The 25,127-nt window shown below is 43.0% G+C and overlaps 1 protein-coding gene across 4 annotated transcripts in view; it reads right to left on the bottom strand.

Moving 5' to 3' along the window:
- Positions 1-18,591, bottom strand: part of RBMS3 (RNA binding motif single stranded interacting protein 3) — an 851,530-nt gene extending 832,939 nt beyond the window's left edge. For 3 of the 4 annotated variants that reach the window (XM_066631436.1, XM_066631435.1, XM_066631437.1), the window contains exon 1: positions 17,932-18,591. In XM_066631436.1, coding sequence (XP_066487533.1) covers positions 17,932-18,102 — 171 coding nt within the window. In that variant the 5' untranslated portion in view covers positions 18,103-18,591. The remainder of the gene's footprint in view (positions 1-17,931) is intronic. The other variant, XR_010794603.1, reaches the window with a different exon arrangement.
- Between the last annotated feature and the right edge of the window lie 6,536 nt (positions 18,592-25,127).

Raw genomic sequence — 25,127 nt, 5'->3', positions numbered from 1 at the left:
TGCATGCCTGCATCTTCTGCAAAGGGGAATGTGTGTCAGGTTCTCCACTGCACTTATAGACCATTACCCTTGTTCATAAAGGAGAACAGGAAGTCCCTATATGTGTTCATAATAAGAACCTAGTTCCACAAATAAGTGTCATCCAGTACTTCTTATTATGAAGTACTGGATGACACTTATTTGTGGAACTAGGTTCTTTTGATGTTAATGAAATTGATTTTCACAAGGTGTGCAAAAAGGCCCAGATTTGGTCACAAAATTCTATCTAGACCAATAACAGTGATTTCTTTTTCAGCTTAACCAGAACTGTGGAGACTTTCACAGGCTTTAGTATCTTATATCAAATCTACTTCATCATAACACTCTTAAAATTTCAGTAACTATTTTTTTTCACGTGGATCTCACCATTCCTCAGAGCTGCTTATATATGGTTCCCAGGTCTTTTTCCAGTCAAGACGGCACAGGGCCAGGACTTGTTTCGCTTCAGCTGTAGATCTGTCATACAGACCATTGGTTCTGGTGACAACCTAAGAATACAAAATGAACTAGCCAGCCAGTAAAGTTGCTGTCCTTCCATGAGTCAAGGTGCTAAATGGGCTTTTCCTTTTTTACATGTGTTGATTCATTTTAAACACACACGAAGTTTGAAATGACCCACTGCCTGGCACTGTGACTAAACTGAAATACAACATGTCTTGATGACCCCCCCCCCAATTAAATGGAATGAAATCAGGAGTTACAACAACCCTAACCATCCACAAAAACATCCAGTTTATTTATTTACATCAGTATTGATAAGCTTCTTTGCAATCACCTGGGGCAGTCCTAAACACATTAAAACTGATAGATCGCACTTCCAAATAAAATATGTTTTTAGAATCAAGCTGTCACTATGCTACGATATAGATCTGTTTTGCATCAGATGCATCAACAAATAGAAACTCAAGTCATGCTCCTGCCCTTTGTCTTTTCCCATATTCCTATCCCTAAGAGGATTTGTACTAAACTGCATACTGACAGCTCTGTATAACAGCCAGGATGGAACTAAAAAATGCAGCACTAGGAAGTCACAGACAACAGGGAAAATCAAATGTAGCTGTTCAGTTCCAGCATCATTATTATATTTATAATCATCAACATCATTGTCTTTGGAAACCTGGCACCAGAATCTTGTGATCCGCTGGCCAGAATCAAGATTCCATTCAAAAATCACTAACAGTCAATACACTCAGTAGCTGGCATACAGTAATCTTGGAGAGGTTGGCATGCTGCAACAGTTTCTAAAAATACATAGATATTCAACCCGAAAGGCTGCTGGGAGAAGGAGATTCTCTGGATAAAACAGAATGGAAATAGCTGACCAAACTGCTTGCTGTGTATATATTTTTTAACAAATAATGGGATTACAGGAATCTGGCCTCCCATTAAGAACCACTATCCAATGCCAAGATAAGAAGTTCTATTCTTCCATTTCCTACAGCTGCTTTCATATACTGTACATATTCCCACGCATGACACAAGGGCAAAGTATGAAATGTAGATTAATTTTAAACATATTAAACACAGTACAGCATCAGTCTCAATATTTGACTTTTTATTTGACCCTCCTTTGCAAGTGAGAGAGTGCTCGGAACAGGAAAGATCTTATTATAACAGAATGGCTTTTAAGACGTATCACTCAAAGAGTGTGCTATTTCTAGTGACAGTTTCAACTTCAGAACACTGTTCCTATTCTCCAAGGAACTTCAAACACCTTCTCCATTTGTGTGAGGCTGACATGCTGCATGTGCTAATGATGATTCCTATTAATATTTCTTAGCTGAATACATTTTGCTATCATTCCACTTCAATACTGTATTTTCACAAATGCATTTTTGAATGTTTCTGAAACTTTGGAAGTTAGTGCACAGGACAGAGGAAGAGAATGAAATGGACCTTATATCTGTGCACTAAATAAACTTCTAATGACAGAGAAAGAAGGGGAATCTTCTACAGCCCATGTAGGAGGTTCCAGGTTCAATCCCTGGCATCTCCAAAGCTGGAGAGCCATTGCTAGGCAATACTGAGGCAGATGAACCAATTGTCTGACACAGTGTAAAGCAGCTTTACGTGTTCTTGTACCAGATGGAGCATGTTGTAACTAAAATTCCATTCTTAGCTATGAAGAACCTGTCACTTACAGACTTACAGTGCATATACAGTACAAGCTTTGTTTTTTCTCCTAGTCTCTCTGCAAATGAGCGAGCAGTGTGAGATCAAAACTAACATAGGCCTGGTCAGTACTATTGCACCATAGAGTAGAAAGACTTTCATTTGCTAAATAGCCCTAGATTAGTTTTTAACCACTTCACCTTGCCATCTATAAAATGGGCAATAGTGATGATTTCACTCCAGGAATTATTCCAAAGAAAAATAATAACTGAATTCTTATATTACATTTATAATGCATTTTCCCACAAAAATGCTTAAGGCACATCACCAGAAAATAACCAACCCAGTCCAAATCCTACAGTAAGATTATCAATCAGAATCCAAAATGTCAAAGCATTCAGGCTAGTTTAAGCCCTTTCTGTCCAACTTTGAATATACGCAACAGGGATCAAATATGGAGTGAGTAGAAATGAGTTAAACTAAAAATCTCTGGAAGCCTATTTTAAGAAAAGTCACTCAGGTTCATATGCTGGCAGACTTCCCTAGGTATAGGGCGCAATCCTAACTTGCGCTGGAACAGGCAAGCCAGGAGGCTTGCGCTGTATGCAGCGCAGGATTGTGGCCAGCAGCAGCTTAGCCAGAGGAAAGGGAAAACTTTTCCCCTTACCCTCGGGTAAGGGCTGTTGGCCACAATGGGTCTCCTCAAACTTGCACCATCTCCTGAGGTGGCACAAATCTGAGAACGGAGCAGCTTGAAGCCACCCCACCTCCCCCTCTCCGCCTGCCTGCTCCTGAGCCATCCATCTCCCTCCCTCCCCCCGCCCAGGAAAGCCTCCCACCCTCCTCCTCCCTGCCTACCTTTCATCCTTGCATTGGTTCATCCGAGCCGACGCAAGGAGCTGGGGGAAGCTGCCGCAGAGGTTTCCATCAGCCTCCACAGGCCAGCGCTGCTCCTTCCGATGAGGCGCAAACATGCTTTATGGCACGTTTGCAACCCTCCCAGGCTGGCCCAAGGGACTTGGGCCAGCATAGGGTGCGGTTAGGATTGCGCCCATAGAGTTGCCAAGGGAGTAATCATGACAATTGAGAAGGAACCCATTACACCTCCATAGATCTTAATATAACAGCAGACTTGAGACCAAATGGGTGTCTCCTGAAGATTTCCAAGGAAGGGCAGATGTTTAAATGGAAACGGCTGTAAAGCTCAAATTGCCCTTGCATCCCCCAATAAACTTACAAGGCAGAAACTTGGGATAAACCCAGGCATTTTATTGAAAGCCAATCAGAACAAGAGAAAACCTGCAACAGTAAAGCCTAGAAATTCCTCCTCCTTTAGTGTGGGTAATCTAGAGAGACAGCAAATGATCACCTATTCCCCTTCGTGGGCATTCCAACCCCAACTCAGATGCAGCCTGTCAGTAGACGGCCCGAGCTTCTCTATGCCAAAGGGTTGAGGCATCTGGACTAAACTGGCTCTGCCAAGCAAGAAAGCCTTTGAGGTCGCATTTGCAATCCAAGACAGTGAGCTCACCAGCCATCCTCCCCAAGCCAGCCAGATCATAGGGATCAGTACTGGCTCACCCATCAACCTTTGCTTTCCTCAAGGTGCACACTGAAATTCCTACTCTTGCCTCCCCGGCCTGCCAAAAATGCTGAAGAGAAACCTCTAGAACCAAATGAACAGATTTAAGAACATAAGAACATAAGAAGAGTCCTGCTGGATCAGGCCAAAGGCCCATCTAGTCCAGCTTCCTGTATCTCACAGCTGCCCACCAAATGCCCCAGGGAGCACACAAGAAAACAGGCACAACCTGCGTCCTGGTGCCCTTCCCTGCATCTGGCAATCAGAGGCAGCCTGCCTCTAAAACCAAGAGCTTACACATACCTGCTATGACTTGTAACCTGTAATGAATTTTTCCTCCAGAAATTTGTCCAATCCCCTCTTAAAGGCATCCAGGCAAGATGCCATCACTACATCCTGTGGCAAGTAGTTCCACAAACTAATTAGGTAGGTGAAAAAACTGCCCACCAAGTCAAATCAAGCAAATAGCAAAAACTTCCCATCTGACTCCAAGGGCAACCAGTTAATTTCAGACTGCACAATGTGGATGGCGGTTGAAAGCAAGAGCCAAACTGAGGCAAAAGCCTCTGGAATGGTGACTAATGGTTGGCTAGACTCCACCACCAAACACAGTCACCAATCAGGTACCTGCTACTTCATGCCTCAGTCTCATGTGATGCACGGGGTTGGACAAGATCTCTCTTCCCCATAGAGGTGGCAAGGACCAGGAGGCTATAACATGTCCTTACTTCATTATAATGTGATAAATAATCAGTATTTATTTTTAGTGGAAGGGCATCTTTGGGTTCAAGCCCATCTTAACTGAACACCTAGAGTGTTCCCTTCTTTGTTTTCACTCTTCAGATAAAATTAATAATAATTTCTATATGATTTGGAATTAACATAAATATATTATCATCATTATTTTTCCTTGATGGCTACTGACAGTGGTTGCTTCTATGTTCACCTACTATCAAAACTAGATGGTAGCAACAAAAGGAAAGGAATGGATATTTGTTGTGCTTTCTTTAAAGCTGCATAGTGGAAGCTGTACTATGTTTGCTGTTGGACTAACAAATTTGTTTAATGGCTTCACACAGGCGCAAACAAACAGACCATGTTGATTTAATATTCCATTGTGCTTGGTTTATTCTTAGCTGTCATTACTTATACGCAGCAAAGTGAATGAAGATATACCATCGAGGACAAATCTGTGAAACTGAGGGAACCTCCCAAAATCCTTATATTTAAATTTGAACTAAATACGGGTCCTGCAAAAGTATAAGGCTGTGTGTATGAATAGCCCAGGCTATCCATATGGAAGGCTAGCTCTGCATAGCATTTCCTTACTCTCATTTCCTGAGCCATCAGGTTCTCAGTGCTAAACACCTAGTTTGTGCCTTGAATTCTCCAGATGGAAGCAGTTAATTCCAAAATGGCATACAATATGACCGAGTATTGTTTATCTGTGATTAGATTTACATCTTGGTACAGTAATGTTAGGGATGTGTGTATGTTTTTGGTGATTTTTTTTTCAAAATTTCTTGATTAAAATAGTAAATTGTAGTGTTATTTGTTTTTATCCACATTCTTATTCAGAATTGTAGAAACAGCACAATAAATATTTCAACTGTGAACTCTGTATCATTTTACCAAACATACATACATACATATTCATTGGTTTTCCAAGCTTCTCAAAAGTATAGCACCACACAGACAAGCAGAAATTTTTTTTAATCACATTATCCCCCTTTGCATACCAGATTGGCATAAAATGTGCAAAACAAAACAAAAAAGCCACAGAAAGTGATCAGGTCAAGGTTCAATACAATAAAAAAAGAATAAAATCAGAGAAAGGCTTTACTGAACCTTGCTTGGTTTTCCAAGCTTGTCAAAAGTGCAGCACTACACAGACAAGCCCCAGAAAAGACATTTACAGAGTGGCTTGGTACAGAGAGGAGATCCAGATCCAAGCACATTCACCTGGTCACAGATCACATGCAGATCACAGTTTAGATCAATCGCCTCACATCCAGATTACAGATCAATTGCCACACATCCAGATTACAGTACAGTGCAGGTACCATACCTGGGCATCCCACCCACTCATGTCTCTTCCCCCCCCCAGCTGCCACACATGTGCACATCCTCTAGAACACTGGTTCTCAACCTGTGGTCCATGGGAGCCTGAGAAGTGGTCCACAAGTCTCAGGGGAGAAAAATCACCTTTGATCACTTCCAGTGTCTCACTGTGCAAGCAATCTCCCATGGAACACTAAGGAGGGCAGAGAATGGACTGTCCACAGCCACAACCATTGAAGTGTCAGCTGTGGCTGTGGACAGGCCATTCTCCATCCTCTCTGATAGTCTGTGGGGGAATGTTTGGGAGACAGACTACCACAGAGGGTAAAGACCAGACTCTCCACAGCCACATGTGGTCTACAATGATTTCAATTTTTGCTTCAGTGCTCTGCGAGCTCCTAATGGTTGGGAATCACTGCTCTAGAACAGGGGTGTCCAAAGTTTTTGGCAGGAGGGCCACATCATCTCTCTGACACTGTGTCGGGGGCCGCGGAAATAAATAATTAATCTACATTTAAAATTTGAATAAATTTACATAAGTTTACATAAATGAATATATTGAAGATGAACTTATATAAATGAATCAAGGTCTTGCAATAGCTCAATGCCTATAAGAGGCCTTGCAAAAAGCAAGGCTGACCTTTCCTTAGCTGCCGCTGCTGCATCACAGATGTGAAAGAGCAAGCAGTGGAGGGAGCTCTCATCCCACAGCTCACACGAGAGGTCAAACAGTCGCCCTCACACTGAGAGAAGTTGCGTTGGGCCAGTGTGGGCTTCAACAAATCTCTGGAGGGCCAGAGGCTCATTGGAGACTGGGGGCTCCCTGAGGGCCGCATTGAGAGGCCTTGAGGGCCGCAAGTGGCCCCCGGGCCGGGGTTTGGGCACCCCTGCTCTAGAAGATACTTTTACTCAGCCGTTCCACCATTAGAAATGCTTCAGGGGCTCACTGCCTTAATGAAAGCTACTTGTAGATTCCTTCAAAGGAAGCAAAAGTGATGTTATTTCGTGAAATGAGTGGTTTTCATGTTTTGATCATATTGTTTTATATCATGATTTGAGCAGAAATTCTCATTATTTTGCATTCTGTGTTGGTCACAAAAAAAAAAAAATCTTAAGTATTGTTCACATATGATGTATTGTATAGCATTTAGCCACTGTTCTACCTGAATGACACATGTTCTTCATATCCCATCAAAATCAACGAGCCTAATTGCATTACTCATTGCAAGTGCATTATGAGAGACACCCCAGCTCTGGAACCTTCCTTGTCCTTGCTTCGATGTCACATGCATATGAGTTAGTCTTATCTCAACCAAAGGGATAAAAACTGCAGCTTCTGATCCTGAGTCACATAAAGAGTCTTGCTATTGACAGGGTCACATTATGACTTTTGTGGGCCCTAGGCACTTTTGCCTTCTGGGACCCTCCCGCCATAATCATATCAATGCTTAAAATTATTTTTGATGTGACTTTAAATACTTCCATTTTTTTTTTTTTGGCAAAATTTAATAGATTTTCATGGTCCCTAAACGTTTCGTTTTTTCTCCTGATGTGAGGAAAAATTTAAAACATTTTCTTTGAACCCAGAAGTTCATTTTGACTTTTGATTTGAAAAGGGATTAAAACATTTTTGGGGATCCCTAAAAATATCATGGGCCCTAGATACTGTACCTAATGGATAGGCTGGCCCTGGCTATTGACACAGTGGATGCAGAATCAGTACAACAACTGAAATTTGTTATATTTTGATATACCGGATTATAGACACAGGATGATAGACAAAGAAACAACCAACTGCAAGGAATGACATGAATTTCCTTTTCTGCACTTGCATGTATATACATGCACACACATAGAGCGAGAGAGAGAGAGTGAGTGCTGAACGCTTTTGCATATAACTTGAGATGGACCAGATTTCCCTCAGATTCCTTCACAATCCTTTCACTGTTGCAGTGCAAATGTTTTTAAAAGCATGGGTGCTGCTGAACTTTGTACACTAACGGACGTCCATTTGGTTGAAGACACAGTTCTGTTACAAGTTGGCGCGCAGCTCTTGAGTTTGGATTCTAATAAACACTGGAAGACAAACATTCCTTTTAACAGAGAAAATTATGCCAGGCAATTGCTCCAACGCATTAGGTAATGCTCAGGAAGGAATTGAAGTTACATTGCATGGAGTAGAATTCAATTAGTAAAATGCTCTCTGTCTTGGAAACTCTGCCCACAATTCCACATTGTGCAAGTTAGAATAAGAAAGTCATGTCACAAATGCTTAGACTGTGAGGAAACACTTTCCTCTCCAGCCAGCCTAAAGGTATAGAAAGCAAGGGCCAGGTCATGTTTCACAGGGTGGCTGACAATCCCCCAGGAAACAGCAGTGGCAAGAGAAATCTCTGACCCGATACATACCTCCAAATGGGTTCGGTCTTTCAGCAATCCTTGTAATCACAGCAGCAGCTGGAAAATAGGGTTTCAACATTACACAAATCGCCACCAGGACATGACAGTCCCACACAGGGATGTGCTGTGTTGGATGTTATTTGTCTCAAGTAGCTGCATTCCACGGGTGGTGGGGCTGGTCTTCATGTGCCAATCTGTAAATATCTGAACTGGCTGTTGTTGAAAATAGGTTCTGGAGATGAGCCTTGGCAAGTCCTACCTGAAATGACACTTTAGTCTGTATCCTGAAATTATACATTATAGCAGTGGTTCCCAAATGTTTTAGAATCGGGACCCACCTAAACAAAAGATTCTCTTTACCAGCCACACAAGCCTCTGTGGCTGTAATGGTGATTGGACAGCAGTGCTCCCCCCAAGTAGCAGGTTGTTTAACTCTTGATGCACATAGCCTAATCTGCTTTGTCAATTTCGCAACCAAACAAAAATTGGGTCATGACCTACTATTGGTGGGCCACAGACCCACAGTTTGGAACCACTGCATTATAGCAATGTATTTAGAGTTATTTCTTTTTTCTTGGACAATGACCTGGGCTTATAATTTCATTTTGGTCAACCTGCTCACAAAACACTAACCTAGAGCCAGTTTCACATGATCATTGGGTATGTGGTAGTTGTTAGGGAAGCACCTTGAAAATTCTATAAGTGCCACTTCCCTGCTCATGACCATTCCCTTCAACTCTTCACAGCATAACTTAAATGGCTCAAATACCTGGCAGGCAGTGACCAGTTTAAGATTTTGCATGTTCTGCTTCTTCCTCTATGGCTAACTATTTGTGGGCACTCCCTGCCACACCAACAATAGTCAATGACTTGGGTTCGACATAATATAATACTCAGCCACTGCTTTGAGTGACAACATAAGGAAAAGAGGCCCCATGTCCTCAGCAGATGGAGCTATGCAACAACAGCAGAGGTGTCACTGTGTCAGACCAATTCTCTTGGCTGTACCCATCCTGGGGTTAGCCTGCGGTCACACTCAGTATGGTTGGGCAACCAGCAGGAGCACAGTTCTGACCAAACCATCCTTGACCTCCATCATTGCCTTTCAATACCTGCCAATGAAGATGTTAGACCCTTCCCCTTGATCATCACTTCATGACAGTACTATGTTCTGCCCAAACTTATCGTTCATTGCTGGTATGATGCCAGATGCAGAAAAGTCGCTAATCATGGATAAGGAGCCAACAAATTTAAGCTTTTCAAGGGATTACTAGATGTTTAAGAGGCCTACAAAGCAGTGGATGGCTATTTTTCTGAAGCAATTTCCCCTTTACTGCTCCTATTGTTCTGCTTGATCCAACATCAACTGTACAAAGATAATGGAAGGGAACAACCTCCCTATGAAGGGGAAAGCCCATTTTCTCAGTTTTCCTAATTACAGCGATTCCCGGTAGTCCTATAGAATTAAAAAAAGATGTGAAATTGACTAGATAAGATCACAAACAGCTTCTGGTCTAGTTAATTTCTTTCCTAAGGGAAACTTGGCTCTTATTTTCTTGTTAATGGGATACATGTGCAGAAATGGATATGTGAATATGTACTCCTTTCACATTTTTTAAAAAAAGTTAAATATAGCTTCAGAAATGCTCCAGATGTTTTTCTCTGGAGGGGAGAGAATGTTAATCATCATAGGCATTATCCAATAGTTACTGAGGACTGAAATACACATGAGTCTCTTGCAGTGGTACCAAATGTGAGTATTGCACGTGCATGCGCATTTGCTTAGGCCTGCTTTTCCCAAGTATAGCTTCGATAATTGATCAAAAATGATAATACTGATTTTACCAGAGATAATTTGACCATAATGGCTCTAGGGCTCTGAAAATCTGCCATCTATATACCCCCTAATACAGATATACCCCTATCTACCATGGTAGAGAGTTATAGATATGGTAATATCAATATGGTAATAGATACCATGAAGAGTTATATCTGTTCCATGGAGTTCAAGAAGCTGACCTAGGGCTGACATAGCTGTAGGTATTATATATGTTTTCTGGGCAGAAGGTTGCAAGTTCAATCCCTGGGATCTTCAACTACAGCCAGGAAAGATCCCTGACAGTCAGGACTGGCAGTTAGCATGGGCGATATTATTTATTTATATAAAATATTTATATCCCGCCTTCCTATGCCAGAGCAAATGCTCAAGGCAGCCTTCAAGAACTAAAAACATACAATATATAAAACAATAAATAAGGGCAACAACAAATTGGAAGAGGGTAATTATTTCTAACCAAAGCACTGCTATAGGGACAGGCAACTACACATCACCAAAACGCAAGACGGAACAAAAGCAATATTGAACTTGATGGACTTTCTACTCAATAGAAGCCTTCTGTGAGTTCAGTGGAGACAGATACTATTTTGCAGGACATTCTCTTTACAATAATGGACATCTGCCAACCTCTGCTGAAGTCTACTGAAAATATCAGACTTGTTCTGGGGCATGAATACAAAGATGAAACAAAGCTCTGATGACAATGGACAGTGTTATTGCTATATTGAATACATACAGTATTCTCATTATGTAGGACAGGGGTGCCCAAACCCCGACCTGGGGCCTTTTGCAGCCCTCAGGGACCCCCAATCTGGCCTGCGGGGAGCTCTCACCCTTCAATGAGCTTCTGGCCCTTCGGAGACTTGCTGGAGCCCATGCTGGTCCGATGCGACTACTGTCAGTGTGAGGGTTGACTGTTTGACCTCTTGCCTGAGCTGTGGGCCGAGGGCTTCCTTCTCTACTTGCTGTTTCACATCTGTGAAGCAGCAGCAGCAGCAAAGGAAAGGCCAGCCTTGCTTTGCGCAAGGTCTTTTATAGACCTCAAGCTATCGTAAGACCTTCATTCATTCATATAAGATCCACCTCTAATATATTCATTCATGTAAATTTATTCAAAATTTTAATGTGAATTAATTATTTTTCCCCGGCCCCCAACACTGTGTCAGAGAGTTGATGTGGCCCTCCTGCCAAAAAGTTTGGATACCCCTGATGTAGGGGATGCACAGCAAAGAGTGTGGTACAGAAGGCAGTGCATTAGGTCTAGGCACAGGAGATTCAGATTTAAACCTCTCTGGGATATCTTAAGCAAGCCACCATCTCTTAATGGAATCTACCTGGCAGCAATTGGGGAAGGGATAAATTAGTGAATAACTGCAAGGAACTTTGTACACTGAAAAAGGCTGTAGAAATAATTAACTAATAATAAAACAAATGTTTCTAGGCCATCCTTCATGTTGCCTTTTTACTTATCAACCATGAGGTTCTATTTTCAACTATTTTCAACTTCAGACCGTTACTTTTACATAACCAGTTTCCCTAGCACATGCACACAGATACACCACTTTGTGATAATTTGACTCAAAATAGGACCTATTTTAATGAGAGCCCAACATTACAATGGCGTTTTCTATAGTCCCAGGAATCAGTGGCAGTGTGAATGGTTTTTCAAGCTTCATCCACTTATTGATCATTTGGCTGAAAAATTCAAACAGCTGTTCACTCTCAGGAGGTTTAAGCCATTCTTTTCAGAGGACAAATAATTTTCAAATAGTGTGTTTATTAGCCCCTTTGCAGAATTTTTTTAGCATTGACAAAATCATGAAGGAGACATAACCAACTTTGCTACACTTTTTTGGTTATCTGTATTGAAGAGCATTCAGAAATGGAAGTGCCATCAGCTCAGAACTCAGCTTACAACAGTTCTCTGCTTCAACAACCAACTCAGCTTACAACAGTTCTCTGCTTCAACAACCCTTATCCCTAGACAGTCAACTTGCTTAGATTTAGGAAAATTGAGTAAAGGGGATTCTTAAAAGGAAACAAAGGAAGGCGTCAACGAAATAAAACATGACAGAAATAAAAGATGTCCCTCTCAATAAAGGAAACTTAAACCCAGTAGCTCATGTTTTAATTACCATATAAAGTGTTCCTGCATGTTATTCTTTTCCTTCATGAGATCCAATTATCTCATTTCTAAGTGTGCTTCTGGTATAAAATGCCTGCATATCAGAGGTCCTTTCCAGGACATGAAATGGATTGCCTTGGGAACAAAGAGTGACCGACACAGGAGCAAGAAAGACATGCTATGTTCAGAGCAAGAAAGATCATCCCTTCAGTCAGCGATTTTCAACCTTTTTCATCTCATGGCACACTGACAAGGCACTAAAATTGTCAAGGCACACCATAAGATTTTTGACAATTGACAAGGCACACCATGCTGCCAGTGGGGGCTCACATCCCCCTTTGGCCTTACTAGTAAATGACCTTCCCCCAAATTCCTGCGGTGCACCTGTGGCCCACTTATGGCACATGAATGTGCCATGACACGGTGGTTGAAAATGGCTGCCCTTAAGTAGTACCAATCATTTAAAGCTGAACAGAAAGTTCTCAATAAATGTCTTTTGGCTCAAAATGAGGAGAAGGAAAAAAATTTCTGGGAAGTCCCCTCAATTTACTTTTTTATCATTACCACTATTTGGACGCAATCCAAAAGTTGACCTGGGTCAACATAAGTCGTCGTCATCATGGAAGTGCTGTAAAGAACTTTCATGCCAACTTAAGAGGAGGGAGGCCAGTGCATGGACATCGGCTGGCGTCCAGAGGCCAAATCAGACCCTCCTGCGACGGTGGAAGGGTAAGTATGTGCCAACCTTTCCAGGAGACGTCAGGAGTGAGGTATTCTGGGGTGGGGGACAGTGGGTGGTGGATGGGTCCATGGGTGGGTGTCAGGGAAGTGGGAGGTGGGGCTGGGACCCGGCAGTTATGCCATATCCTGACCCTGTTCCTGGGCAGCCCAGGCCAGCTCTGGGCTGCTCAAATCTGCGCCACCTTTTTAGGTGGTGCAGATTCGAATAGATCCATTGGGGCTGCAGTCACTTGGCTCTCTCTGGGGTAAGGGGAAGCGATTCCCCTTGCCCCAGACTGAGTCGCTTTCAGCACCAAGCTCATATTAATATGGGGCAGGCATGCTGGCCTCCCTGTTTGAGCACAAGTTAGGATTGCGCTGCCCATTTTCAGCAGTGGTCCTCCCAGTGCCTGACATCCATTTTTTGTTTGCCCATGTAACCTTCCAGACCAGGGGTGCCCAAACCCCAGCCCTGGGGCCATTTGCAGCCCTCAGGGTCCCCCAAACCGGCTGATGGTGAGCTCCCATTCTTCAATGAGCTTCTGGCCTCCTGGAGACTTGCTGGAACCCACGCTGGCCCGTTGCAACTACTCTCAGTGCAAGGGCCGACTGGTTGACCTCTTGCGTGAGCTGCAGGTTGAGTGCTCCTTCCACTGCTTTCTGTTTCACATCTATGAAGCGGCAGCAAAGGAAAGGCTGGCCTTGCTTTGCACAAGGTTTTTTATAGGCCTTAAGCTATCATTCATAAAAGTTCCATCTCTCTAATATATTCATTTATGTGAATGTATTCAAATTTTAAATGTAAATTAATTTCTCCCCCCCCCCCCGGCTCCCAACACAGTGTCAGAGAGATGATGTGGCCCTCCTGCCAAAAACTTTGGACACCCCTGACCTAGACTAGAGTGCATTGCCTTCATTGTGTTTAGTTTCAGAATTATGTCACATCCTCACAATAAAAAACAAAGAGCAGTCACTTGCTGCCAAGACTCCAGGGACCATCACTGGTAATGAGTTCAGTTAGACTTTATTTCCTAAAACTACGTAATTGAAAGGACGCTGTCCAACGTCACTGCCTGCAAATGGGGTGGTGAAATTGGGGGTGCCATTCCAGCTCAGTTCATTTTAGTGGAAACAAACTTCAGCTGAATTTCAGCCTAAAGCCTACATTCTCTTTACAGTGTACATATTTGGCTTCAGCTTCAAACCAAGCCTGCTATAGATCTGACTATCAGGCCTAGACTCAGTGACTCATTATCTGAGTGACCTATTATGTTTACTTCCAAAATGTAAGAAGGATTAAAAGGTGAATTCTGATGCAGCAGTGTTTTAGGAACAGCAGACATCAAAAAGCAAGACTGGTGTGATTGTTTGGATGTCATCCCTGTGGGGCAACTGTAAGGCTTGTTGAGAGTGGAATCTCATACTGGCAAACCATCCCAAGTGCTTTACTATATATACCACCAGAGCAGTGTGCAAGTAGAGGTAATTCCTAGCCTCAGGGCCCTATCCTATTCAACTTTCCAGCACTGATGCAGCAGCAAGATAAGGCAACAAACATTCCCTTACCTTGCGGAGGCCTCCATGTCTGCCGCTCCACCGCAGGAAGCAGCATAGGTTCCGTTGGCATGACTGCATCAGTGCTGGAAAGTTGGATAGAATTGGGCCCTAATCCATGTTGCTCTGCAGCATTACCACATAGTATTCCTCAGTTTTTAGGTTCAGCACAATCAGGTGACCTGAGAACCAATAAGCCCACACCTGGCTTTATATCACTGTTATCTCCGACCTAGCACCAAACAACTTATTGCACAGTTCAGACTGAGCAGTTACAGATTGCCTAAACCTATGAAATGCCTGGCACATGGAACCCCAAATTCATTTGCTGCAGTATTTTAGAGGGGAAATTAAAAAGCACTATTCTTCCTTACATATAACCTAAAATACTATGGTCCTAGAAAGATTTAAGTATATATTTGACTGAATGCATAGGTTGGCTCTTGGACCATAATTTTAAATCCTAACCTGGAAATTTAAGCTTTCTCAGTATGAGGGCCCAATCCTATTCAACTTTCGAGCACTGATGCAGGCACAGTGCAGCCACAAGGTAAAGGAACAAACATTCCCGTACTTTGAGGAGGTCTTTGTGACTGCCCCCCCCCCAAACACAGGAAGCAACATGTGCCCTATTGACACTGCTGCATCAGCACTGGAAAGTTGGATAGGATTGGCCCCTCAGTCTCAATCCTCCATTCATGAAATTGCAATATTAGTGCAATTCTTCATATGATTAGGGAGATGTGGACATCACACAAGTTTCACACTAAAAATGCTATGTAACTATTAGTAAAGTGTTCATTGTTTCAGTATAGTGAAGAAAGGCTCTGTGTGTGTGTTTGTACATGCCCAAAGTTTGCACTTTGGTATTCTGCAATAAGTAAAACAGTTATGATCTAGGATACTTTTTGCTTACACATCATTTGTGGGTTTGACTGATAAGATACCTGGAAGAGTTTAGCACTAGATAAATTATTGTACAACCAAAATTGACTAGCAAAGCCTTCCTCCCCTTCTGGCTCCAAAACCAAATTCCTTAGGCAATAAGGAAGATCAGGTTCAATACCCAAGAGAACGCAGTCAGCATTTGTCTGAAAAGCTGCACCTGAGGAAAAGCAGTGTTATGTTTTGTGAACAAGTTCTTAAGGCAGAAACAGAACAATCAGTGCACGGCTCAATTATATCCATTTTAATTAGCTATAAATCTAGCCAAGCATCCTCAGCTCCTTCTTTCACCTGCAGACATGCATTATTTGGCTTCCTGCTACCGGCTGCTAGTAAAACATTAGACAGAGTGCACAGTGCATCTAGAAGTAACTACTGATCACAGATTTCTGCTGATGGCAGGCTTTTGAAATGCTGAAGGCATTGGCACAGCCGCCATAGATTTCAGCAGCAGCAGCTCTCACTGTATATTTTAATTAATGTGCAAGCTAATATTTGAGGAATATGCTTAAAGTTCCAAGCTTTAAACAGTTTATAGACCTGAATTGCCAAAATTGTTTGTGTGGGCTATAGCAGTATGCTGTCACAACCAAGTAAATTATTAACAACATAACACATAACTAAAATGCAAGCTTCCTTTGTGAAGGCTAACAGCATATTTAAAATGTGAAAAATGCATTACTATCTTAAGAAAGTTAACCCCATTCCCAACCACCCAGCCCAGCACATCTTCAAATCCATAGCACTGGCGTATATTATCAGCCTTGGACATTCCACTTTTTTTTTTTTTTAAGTAAGGAGGTAAAATGATTAAAAAAATTGCACTGATGTCACAAATTTACCCAATAAAGCCCCAAAAGAATAAGCATAGATTATTGAACTTGGTACACTGAACACAGTATTGTCAATCAACAGCCTGTATTGTCAATTAACAGTGACATAGAATAAATTCAGTAGAAACAATGATTGCTCATTAACTATAGAAATTAGATAGTTGGTGCACCAAATAGTTGTTGCACCATTTTGAATTACACAGCAGAACAAAAGAGCAGCACCCAATCAACAGAGGTCAGAGAAGACGAAGGCCAATCACAGGTGAAAAATGCAGTGTATTAAAGCAACAGATAGATATCTGATGTCTGTGATTCCATAAATGTTAGCCTGCCCCATCACTGGATTCCTTCTCTGCCCTGTGCATAAGGTTTAATGGTGACTATAAGTCTCTTTGTATTATTTTTTGTGTAGCTGTTGCTTTCTATATTTCCAGTATAAATCAGAACTACTATCCCATGTAGTCAAACTACATCATGAAACCCACTTGAATTCCAGGATAGTGCAACCATTTACACTGGGAAAAGATGACCATTTAACTAACACAAGGCTTATCCACAGGGATGAAATGGCACACACGCCAGTGAAATATTATTTGCTTTTGCACCATGTAACATTTTAATCAATCGTCACATTTGCTGTTTTCGGAAAATGTAGGCCATCTCTATTGTGAGCAATACATCATTTATAGTACTCAGTTATTAAACCCATGCTGGGAAATATTAATGGAACGGAAGGCATGCCTACAGACAGGAAGGCTGATCAATACACTTTGCTAACATTATCTTTAGCGGGGGTTATTCTCCCTCTCTCTCTCATCTCACTGCCTGCCGTAGAATTCCAATGGCAGGGAATCTATGAGCAGCACCCAGGAAGGCAAATCTGACCCATTTCTCTGCTGAACTCAGTTATTCAGCGATTTGCACTTGGTACATTAAGAAGCAGCCCAGTCTACAATGACACAGCAAGGATGGAGCAACAAAATATGCCTGGTTTCCTCCTCTTCTCAGTTGCCCCATTGCCCTTTAATACATTTCAACTGTATTCAAACTCTGCACATACACATATGGGGGGGAGGGGGGAAGAGACACTTTTGACAACAACATTGTTAAACAAACTTTTCAGTGCTTTTTTCCCCTTTGTTATTTATTTGCACTGGCAAATAAATTTATTTGCACTGGCTAAGGCACTGGATCCAGTACAATATATTTGTTTTGTGGAGGGAGGAGGGGGAGAGGAGGAATCCATTGCCCACTCCAGGAATGGGCAGAGAAAGGTTGTCTAACAAGTGGCTATTTAACTCTCCCTAATCTGTTTTGTCCTTAAACAACCTTACAAACCCCTTGTCCTTATGCCAGAGAACTCATTTTCTTTAGATGTGGGGCGGAGGCAAAAGAACCCTGAAAAATACAACCACCTCACTTTTATTCCCCCCACCCCGAGAAAGAACACAGTGCATGCAATGCATTGGTTGGGATTCAAAATCCAGGACACATTTTTTTCCGCCTGCATCCAGAGAAGGCGAGATTCTTCCACTTCTCCTCCATGCCAGATTGCATCCCTACCCCCTTCCCATCATTTCCTCTCCAGGAACCGATTCCTCCTCCTCTCCCCACCCCCCCTTCCGCCCGCACGCCCAGTTCCTTCAAGGCAGCTTCTCCCTGCGGCGAGTGTGAGTGCTGGGCGATTTCCGCCTGGGAAAGGGAAGCGGAGTTGGAAACCGACCTTTTTGTCTTCCTTCTCCCCGCTCTGCCTCTTCTCCGGCTGCTGCTGCTGCTGCTCGCTGTCACCGCCAGTCTCCCCTGCCTGCCCATCCTGCTGCTGACAGCCTCCAGACCCCTGCGCGTGGGGGAAGGGCTCTGGGCACTGAGAAACTCCCTGAACATCCATCTCCATCTTCCCATCCACCGGATCGCCAACAAAAGCAGGCGAGGAAAGACTTTCCGCCTCCCCCCCCCAGCCCCCCACCGATGCCTTGGTTTCTTTCTCTTTCCTTCCTTCCTTCCTTTCTTTTTGAAAAGGAGGACGCCCTGGCAGACTCACATGGTGTTCTCTCCGCCTCTCCTGCACCGATCGGGTGGCTGCGATTTTACGCGCACGCTCGCGAGCACACACACCCCCCAAGCACACACACGCACACTTTGGGTCCTCCACACTTCGCGTGTGTGTGACCGCGCCTGGTGGTGCGGTGGCCTTCAGTCGCCCCTCCACCGCAGCAGCGAACGCCAGCTAAGCAGATCGCCTGGAGGATCAGCTCCCACTTCTGCTCGCTCTTAACTCGGGTGATTATGGACTTTGTGGTGCTGCTAACCCGAGTGTCCCAGGCCCGGACAAGCCTTTTAACACCCCCCCCTTCTTGCTATTTTTTTATGTTGGCCCCTCCCTTCTCTCCCTCTCCTTGGGCTGCAGTCTTTTGGAACAAAGTTACACTGGAGAGGAGAAGAGGATGCCAGAGCCAGCCCAGCTGGGCTTTGGGGAGGGTGAAACTGACAATAACCTGCTCATGTCAAAGAAAAGTTAAAGCTCCTCCCCTCCCTTTGCCTCTCTCCAGAGCCCAGGCAGCCGCAAGACACTGACAGCAAAGCCAAGCGAGTGGGTTCAGACCTGGGCAAAGTGCTAGTGGCCGTGGCAGCCAGGGACCGGGGCCACCATGGAGCTGATGCTGGGCTTTCAGGAGCACCCCACCCCCTTCGCCCCCCCTTCTCCATGGCAAATGTCTCCTTGATGTTAATCTCCTCTCCCTGCTCTCTCTGTGTGCCAGTGTGTGTGTGTGCCTTTCTCCCTGTATATAGATATACGTGCTACTGGAGCTCCCTCTCTAGTCTGCCAGCGCCACAGTACTGCACAAGAAATAAAAAAAAATTAAAAAGCTAAAGGGGGGGAGAGAAAGCAAATCTCCCGCCCCCATCCAGCAAATTTAGACAAGAAATCAAAACCTCCACTGGGCATTATTGAGTCCCCCGGGGTCAAATTCACTGGATTCAGTTAATACTGAGAGTAAATTTTAACATAGGATGGAGGTAAGTAGAAGAAGGCTAGACCCCCCCCCAATGGATTTTAAATTCCAGTGTTCAGCTCCGAAACATGAAAGTAACATGGGCATGTGCAGAGTACTTCCTTCTCTGCTGAGTAATCATCAGAGCCCAACCAATATCTCTCTTTTTCAAAATGAAGTCTTAGGAAAGGGTAATGTACACCAAATACACTCTCAAAAGATGTTTCTAACAGTCAAAGGGGGGAAACATTTGGTGATTTTTTTTATTTAGGAAAAAACGACAAACATATGGATTATGTCAACCAACATGCAACATCACAGTCTTCTATTCAATAAGGAATGAAGGGCAAGCTTTGATCTAATCATTCTTAAAACAAGACTATCAAATGACTAGGCTGCAGTTCTAAATATAAGTTGCTAAATATAAACTAACATTGTAATAAAGAGCTGCTGCTGCTGCTGCTTTGAAAGGTACCTGGAAACAAGGTGTGGGTATAAATCTGTACATATTTGCATGCTTTTTAAAAACTCCACTGTGAACAAATACCTCCTTCGATGCAGCTGGTCTATTGCCCGGTTCACAGAAACTAGCCCTTGACCCTGTTTGTATCAGCTGTATCACCTAAGGATATTCAGAGAAGATCCTCTGAGTGGCATGACATGAAGCACTTTGGTATTTTGCCCGAAGATCCAGTATGGCCAAAATATTTTGGAAGCTAAAATACGTGTTGGCAGCTTTTGCAGTTGCAGTAAAATGAAGACAGAGAAGTGAAACATTAACAGAGCCTCCAAAAGATGATACCAATAAAAGTGAGGTGTTTTAAAACAGAAATACCATATTTTTCACTCCATAAGACACACTTTTTCCCCCAAAAAAAGTGGGGGGGAAAGTGTGTGCATCTTATGGAGCGAATACTGGGGGCAAGGTCCGCACCAGGGGCAAGGTCCTCATTTGCGCAGGCGCCACAGGGGGAGGGCAGGCTTACTTTAAAAGTAAGTTTTCCTCCTCTAAAAACTAGGTGCGTCTTATGGTCAGGTGCATCTTATGGAGCGAAAAATACCGTAATTCACTATATACTGTATAGTTGTCAGTTTCAATGCATTCACTTCAAAGCTGCTTCATTCTGTTTCAACTGAGTACTTAAGTTATCAGTGAGAGGACATTCAACACATGCATCATGTTGTAACATGATGAGTTTTTCAACTCTGTTTTGTTCTGGGCATTTGTGGCAGCCCACACCTGGAACAACTATAATGCATTTTCCTATATCCTCATTTAATTAATTCTTGTTATCGTCACAGATTGTTGATAGAGCTGTCTGGGTAACCCTCATTTTCCCCCTATACTTCTATGTAGCAATGTAAATGGCCACTTGATAACTGACTGCCTACTGAAGCTGATGGTTTCTCACTTGGATTTATACCGTTCCAGAGTTTCTTGCTGTAAATATAGGTTGCTGGGTGCACATGATTCTGCCAATCTTAGACTTAAATTGTGCCCAATATGTGCAGTATCTGAAACACTAGTTGGGTGACAGATTGTGCAACTAATAACATTTTAAAGCTAATTAAAAGTGTTGTCTTCTTTGTTGCTCTATTGATTTACACAGCAACTTTTGCCATAGTCGCTAGCCACTTGTTTACAAAGTTAATAAAATGATAAATTACACCAAAGTCTCTCTGTAATGGGGAGCAGTAAAGAATTGGTGTTGTTAGGAAATAAAATCAGAGCAAGCTTCTCTAGCACCTGAGGCTAAAACAAAAACCACGCAAGGACTAACACAATTTTTTTTTAACCCACCTTGTGTCCTGGAACTTACTGGAGAGGATGTTTGGCAGAGCACCAAGATAAACTCTTTCTGAGGTCATGGGTCTTCTGCTGTTCCTGAAACGTATAACCACAGATACCAACATGAGCCATCTAGACAGCCTGGGATGACATACAGTCAGATTTTAGATCATTCCAAATGTCTAGATTTAAGAATACAACATAAAATAATTCTCCATAACCACTCATTGATTTGGAAACACTCACGCCCCAATCTTAACCTGCACTGGAGCAGGAAGGCCAACTGGCCTGCACTGTATCCAGCACACATAAGGAGGTAGCTGTTGTGCAACTGTGGTGCAACTCAACAATCTTATGGATCTGTGCCAGTGAGGTCGCTAAAGCAAGTCCGAGCAGACTGGTGTAATGCCAGGCTGGCTGGGAGGAGGGTTAGAATCTGGCCTAAGTTGAAGAGGCTGGTCCCACCCTCCCAGGCTTGGTTCACCCACTAGCCTGCCTTCCCCCATCTTCCCCCACCCCAAAACGCCCCATTCCACCCTCTCACCATCCTTTCCAACTCTAGCTGCCCTCAGTCAGTGCAAACGTACCCTCTGCCAGTCTGGATTCAGCACCAGGAGGCCTGCATGCCTCCTCACGCTGGACTACCCAACTCCTGTGGTGGCGCAAACATGCTTTAAAGCATGTTCACAACACTTAGATAATGGCGCAAGTCTGTTGAACTGGCCTAAGTGCTGGTTAGGAGTGTGCTCTCACTCCACCATTTCCACCACTCATTTGGAAAATATTTCTAATCTACATATTCTGATTGTTATCTTTCATTTCCTTAGGAAAATCCTTGTTTTATATAGTCTTTTGCAATAGTCTTTTTTTAAAACACATACAATTTGGGGTGTTTAAAAAGTAGAAGTTCACTATTTGCTAAATAACAATCAGACCTTATGCGTAAACTGAATGTGGTAACCAAATAATAAAAAGTCAAAGGGGCTGTGTGGATGAAGAATAATTGGCTCTGTTCCAGTTATATTCAAGGAAGAACAACCTAAAAAGGCTCACTTAGATATTCCAGAATGCTCTTATGACTACATTGGCAATGAAAAGGCAGATAATTGCAAATTTCATTCCAGTCCTTTGCCCCACAATATCACCATGTGTCACAATCATCTCATTTCAGTAGACTTGAAATTAGAGGCTTGGGGTGGGGGTGTCAAAATTTGAATGTTGATTTTTCACATTTGAACTTTGAAATTTGGCTCACATGAGAGTCACCATGTTTCTGACATGGCTAACTATGAACAAGAGTACAATAGCTGGCATCTGATTGCATAGGCTTGTGTGAAATTTGGTTCTGTGGTTGATTGACTCTGATACGGTCAGGGTTTCTCTGTTATTATAGAGAGGGAACTAGGGAATCCCTGGTTCTGTGGTTTCTGCTAAATTGGACCCCCATTATCCATCTTGCTAAACATAAGAGAACCCCCTCCTGAAAGTTTCCTCTTAACCCAAATACCAGTTTGAAAATGCAGAGTATTCCATGGCTCATACCAGAACTTGTAGTAATGAATTCTGAAGTGAGTTTGGGAGAACCATCTTTTAGCATTTCCACTTAGAGTCTGCTTTTACCCTGTACTTTACATAAATATGCTATCACACTATGTAATCTAACCTTTAAAAAATAGGCAGAGAGCCGAAACTTAAGATTGCATCTTTAGCAGTTTGCAGAAACATTGGCTGTCTATGCAGTAAAGCAGGCAACAAGATGGAACCTTTTATTATACCATTATTGGGGAGAGAGTTATTTTGGAGAACAACCATTGGCATCTAACTTGACAGGAGATGCAAAAATATGGGAGCACAAGCCAATCCCACTGTTGGTTCTACAAGAGTGTGCAGTCCATGAGCTATGAGAATCAGATTGGAAGGGTTCTCACTGTATTGGTCCAAGAGAATGAGACAACAGCTGCCTTGTATTGGAACAACATGACTGGGTGAAAGAGCACATACAAGTGTTTCATTTTATGAGAACTCTACATGAATAAATGAGTGGCATCAGCATATTTGTTCTGTTCATTTTGTAACAATTGCTGTGTTTGAAAGCTACTTTAAATATACCTCCTTTATAAGTTATCTTTATATATGGTTATTTCAAACCATAGTCACCTGCCCCAAGATGGAGAGGGAAAGGAATGTATAACTAAAATTAAATGATATAATACTATAAAAAGATGGGGTCCTAGAAATCAATGGCTAAAATGGCAGACCAGGCAGTATTCTGGTTGGACCACATCCTCGACTGAACTGCAGACTGTTGCTTTTGCTATTACTGTTTGTGCCGCTGATAGGGAATGACCATAACTCAGTCGCAGTGCACCTGCTTTGCATGCAGGAGGTCCCAGGCTCAATTCCTGGCATCTCCGGGGGGGGGGGGGGGAATCCTGCCTGAAACCATTCACAGCAGCTACCAGGCAGTGTCAACAATACTGAGCTAGATAGATCAATGGTCTGACTCAGCGTAAGGCACTTTGTTTTAATGTTTTAATTCAGCGTGTTCTCTGCCTTATAAGCACTTGAACCTAAAAGGTGAAATATACTTTTATACGTACATAACACATAAATGGCTGCATTTGCCCATACAAAGGATACTTTCGCCTCTCCCTGTCATGTGCTCCCTTGCTGTTGAAATTTAACTCCTCAAGGGAGGAACTGCTTTTTTTTTTTTTTGCTTATGCTCCCACCTACACCACTACAGGTTAAATAAATAAATAAATAAATAAATCCAAAATTGCCATTACTTTCTGAAACAATTTCAGTTATGTATACTGATCATATGCAACCCACAAACCTACAGTGCTGGTCACACATCATGTATGTGTATTCATTTTAAAATGCAACATGGGAAGTGGACCTCTCAAAAATCAAGTGTACCACTGCATAAGCATCAGTTGTGGGGAGGGGAGGGGAGGGGAGGGCATGGTACCATCATAACATCACCAGTGAGATGCTACACTCCACACACACACACACACACACACACACACACACACACACACACATTCAGGAACACGTGGCGAAAAAGTGTCTGAAGAGTGCTTTCCTGTGGCTGTGCTCATAAGCTCAGTAGTCAAATGTATGCAATAAATAGACTATATGTGCGCTGAACATAAGAGGGCAACTAAATCAAACACGTCGCTCAAGAAATGCAGAGCATCTATTTCACTTTCTGTCACATTTGTATCTCAGTCTTCCTCCCAAAAATTTAGGGCAGTGTCTTTGAACCTGTATGTGCCTCAGTCCTGGCAGGTAGATGATTAGGCTGAGAGATACTGACTTGCCCAAGGTCACCCAGTGAACTTCATGGATGAGCAGGTACTTTGAACCCTGGCCTCTCTACTCCAGCCACTTATGTGACATCGACTTTCTTATTAAAATACAGAGCTTTCCCCCCTAAACAGTTCTGTTGTGTATGTCTAAAAGAAAGCCGGCTTTTAAAGACGGCCTGGTCAACTAACCTTGTAACAAATTAGGACACACACTATAATGCTTCCCAGTGTAACAAAAATGAGGAATTCTCCTTGCAACCCAAATATCTACATATTTGCCTAGATGTACCTTCCATTGAGTTTAATGGGGCATTCTGAAGGAAGTGTGCATGGAACTGCAGCTTGCAATGGCATTTCATTTCATTCTGTAACAGCACAGTCCTATCCATGACCTGCTACAGCAAACAACTATGCCAACAGAGCAAGAGCTGCATTGTAGGTGGGGAAGAGGAACCAGAAGGCCAACCAGAGGTATTTTTTTACTTACATCTGGGTCAGCCTTGTGGCTGCCTATGGGTCTCCTCTGACCCATGCCAGCTATGAAGCTGTCGAAGGCCCAAGGAGACAAAAGGGTGGGATGGACTGGGAAAGGGGTGGTAACATCCTGCACACATCACTGCTGCTCCTTTTCCTGAACTGCTCCCTGCCCTCCCCCTCTCTGTCTCCCCCAAACTCCCCCAAACTCCCTCTCACATGATATGCTCCCGCTGCCCACTTACTGAGGATGGCACAACCTGGATTCCATGGTGGTGGGTATGTGAAGCTTTGTGGCAGCAGCTCCAAAGGCCTTGCAGTGGCGAGGTGTTTATGCAGTTACTTG

The sequence above is a fragment of the Tiliqua scincoides genome, chromosome 5 (assembly GCF_035046505.1).
Source record: "Tiliqua scincoides isolate rTilSci1 chromosome 5, rTilSci1.hap2, whole genome shotgun sequence".
NCBI classification, from domain to species: Eukaryota; Metazoa; Chordata; class Lepidosauria; order Squamata; family Scincidae; genus Tiliqua; species Tiliqua scincoides.
Note: the sequence above shows the minus strand (reverse complement) of the source record. Positions and strands in the feature narration are given on the sequence as shown.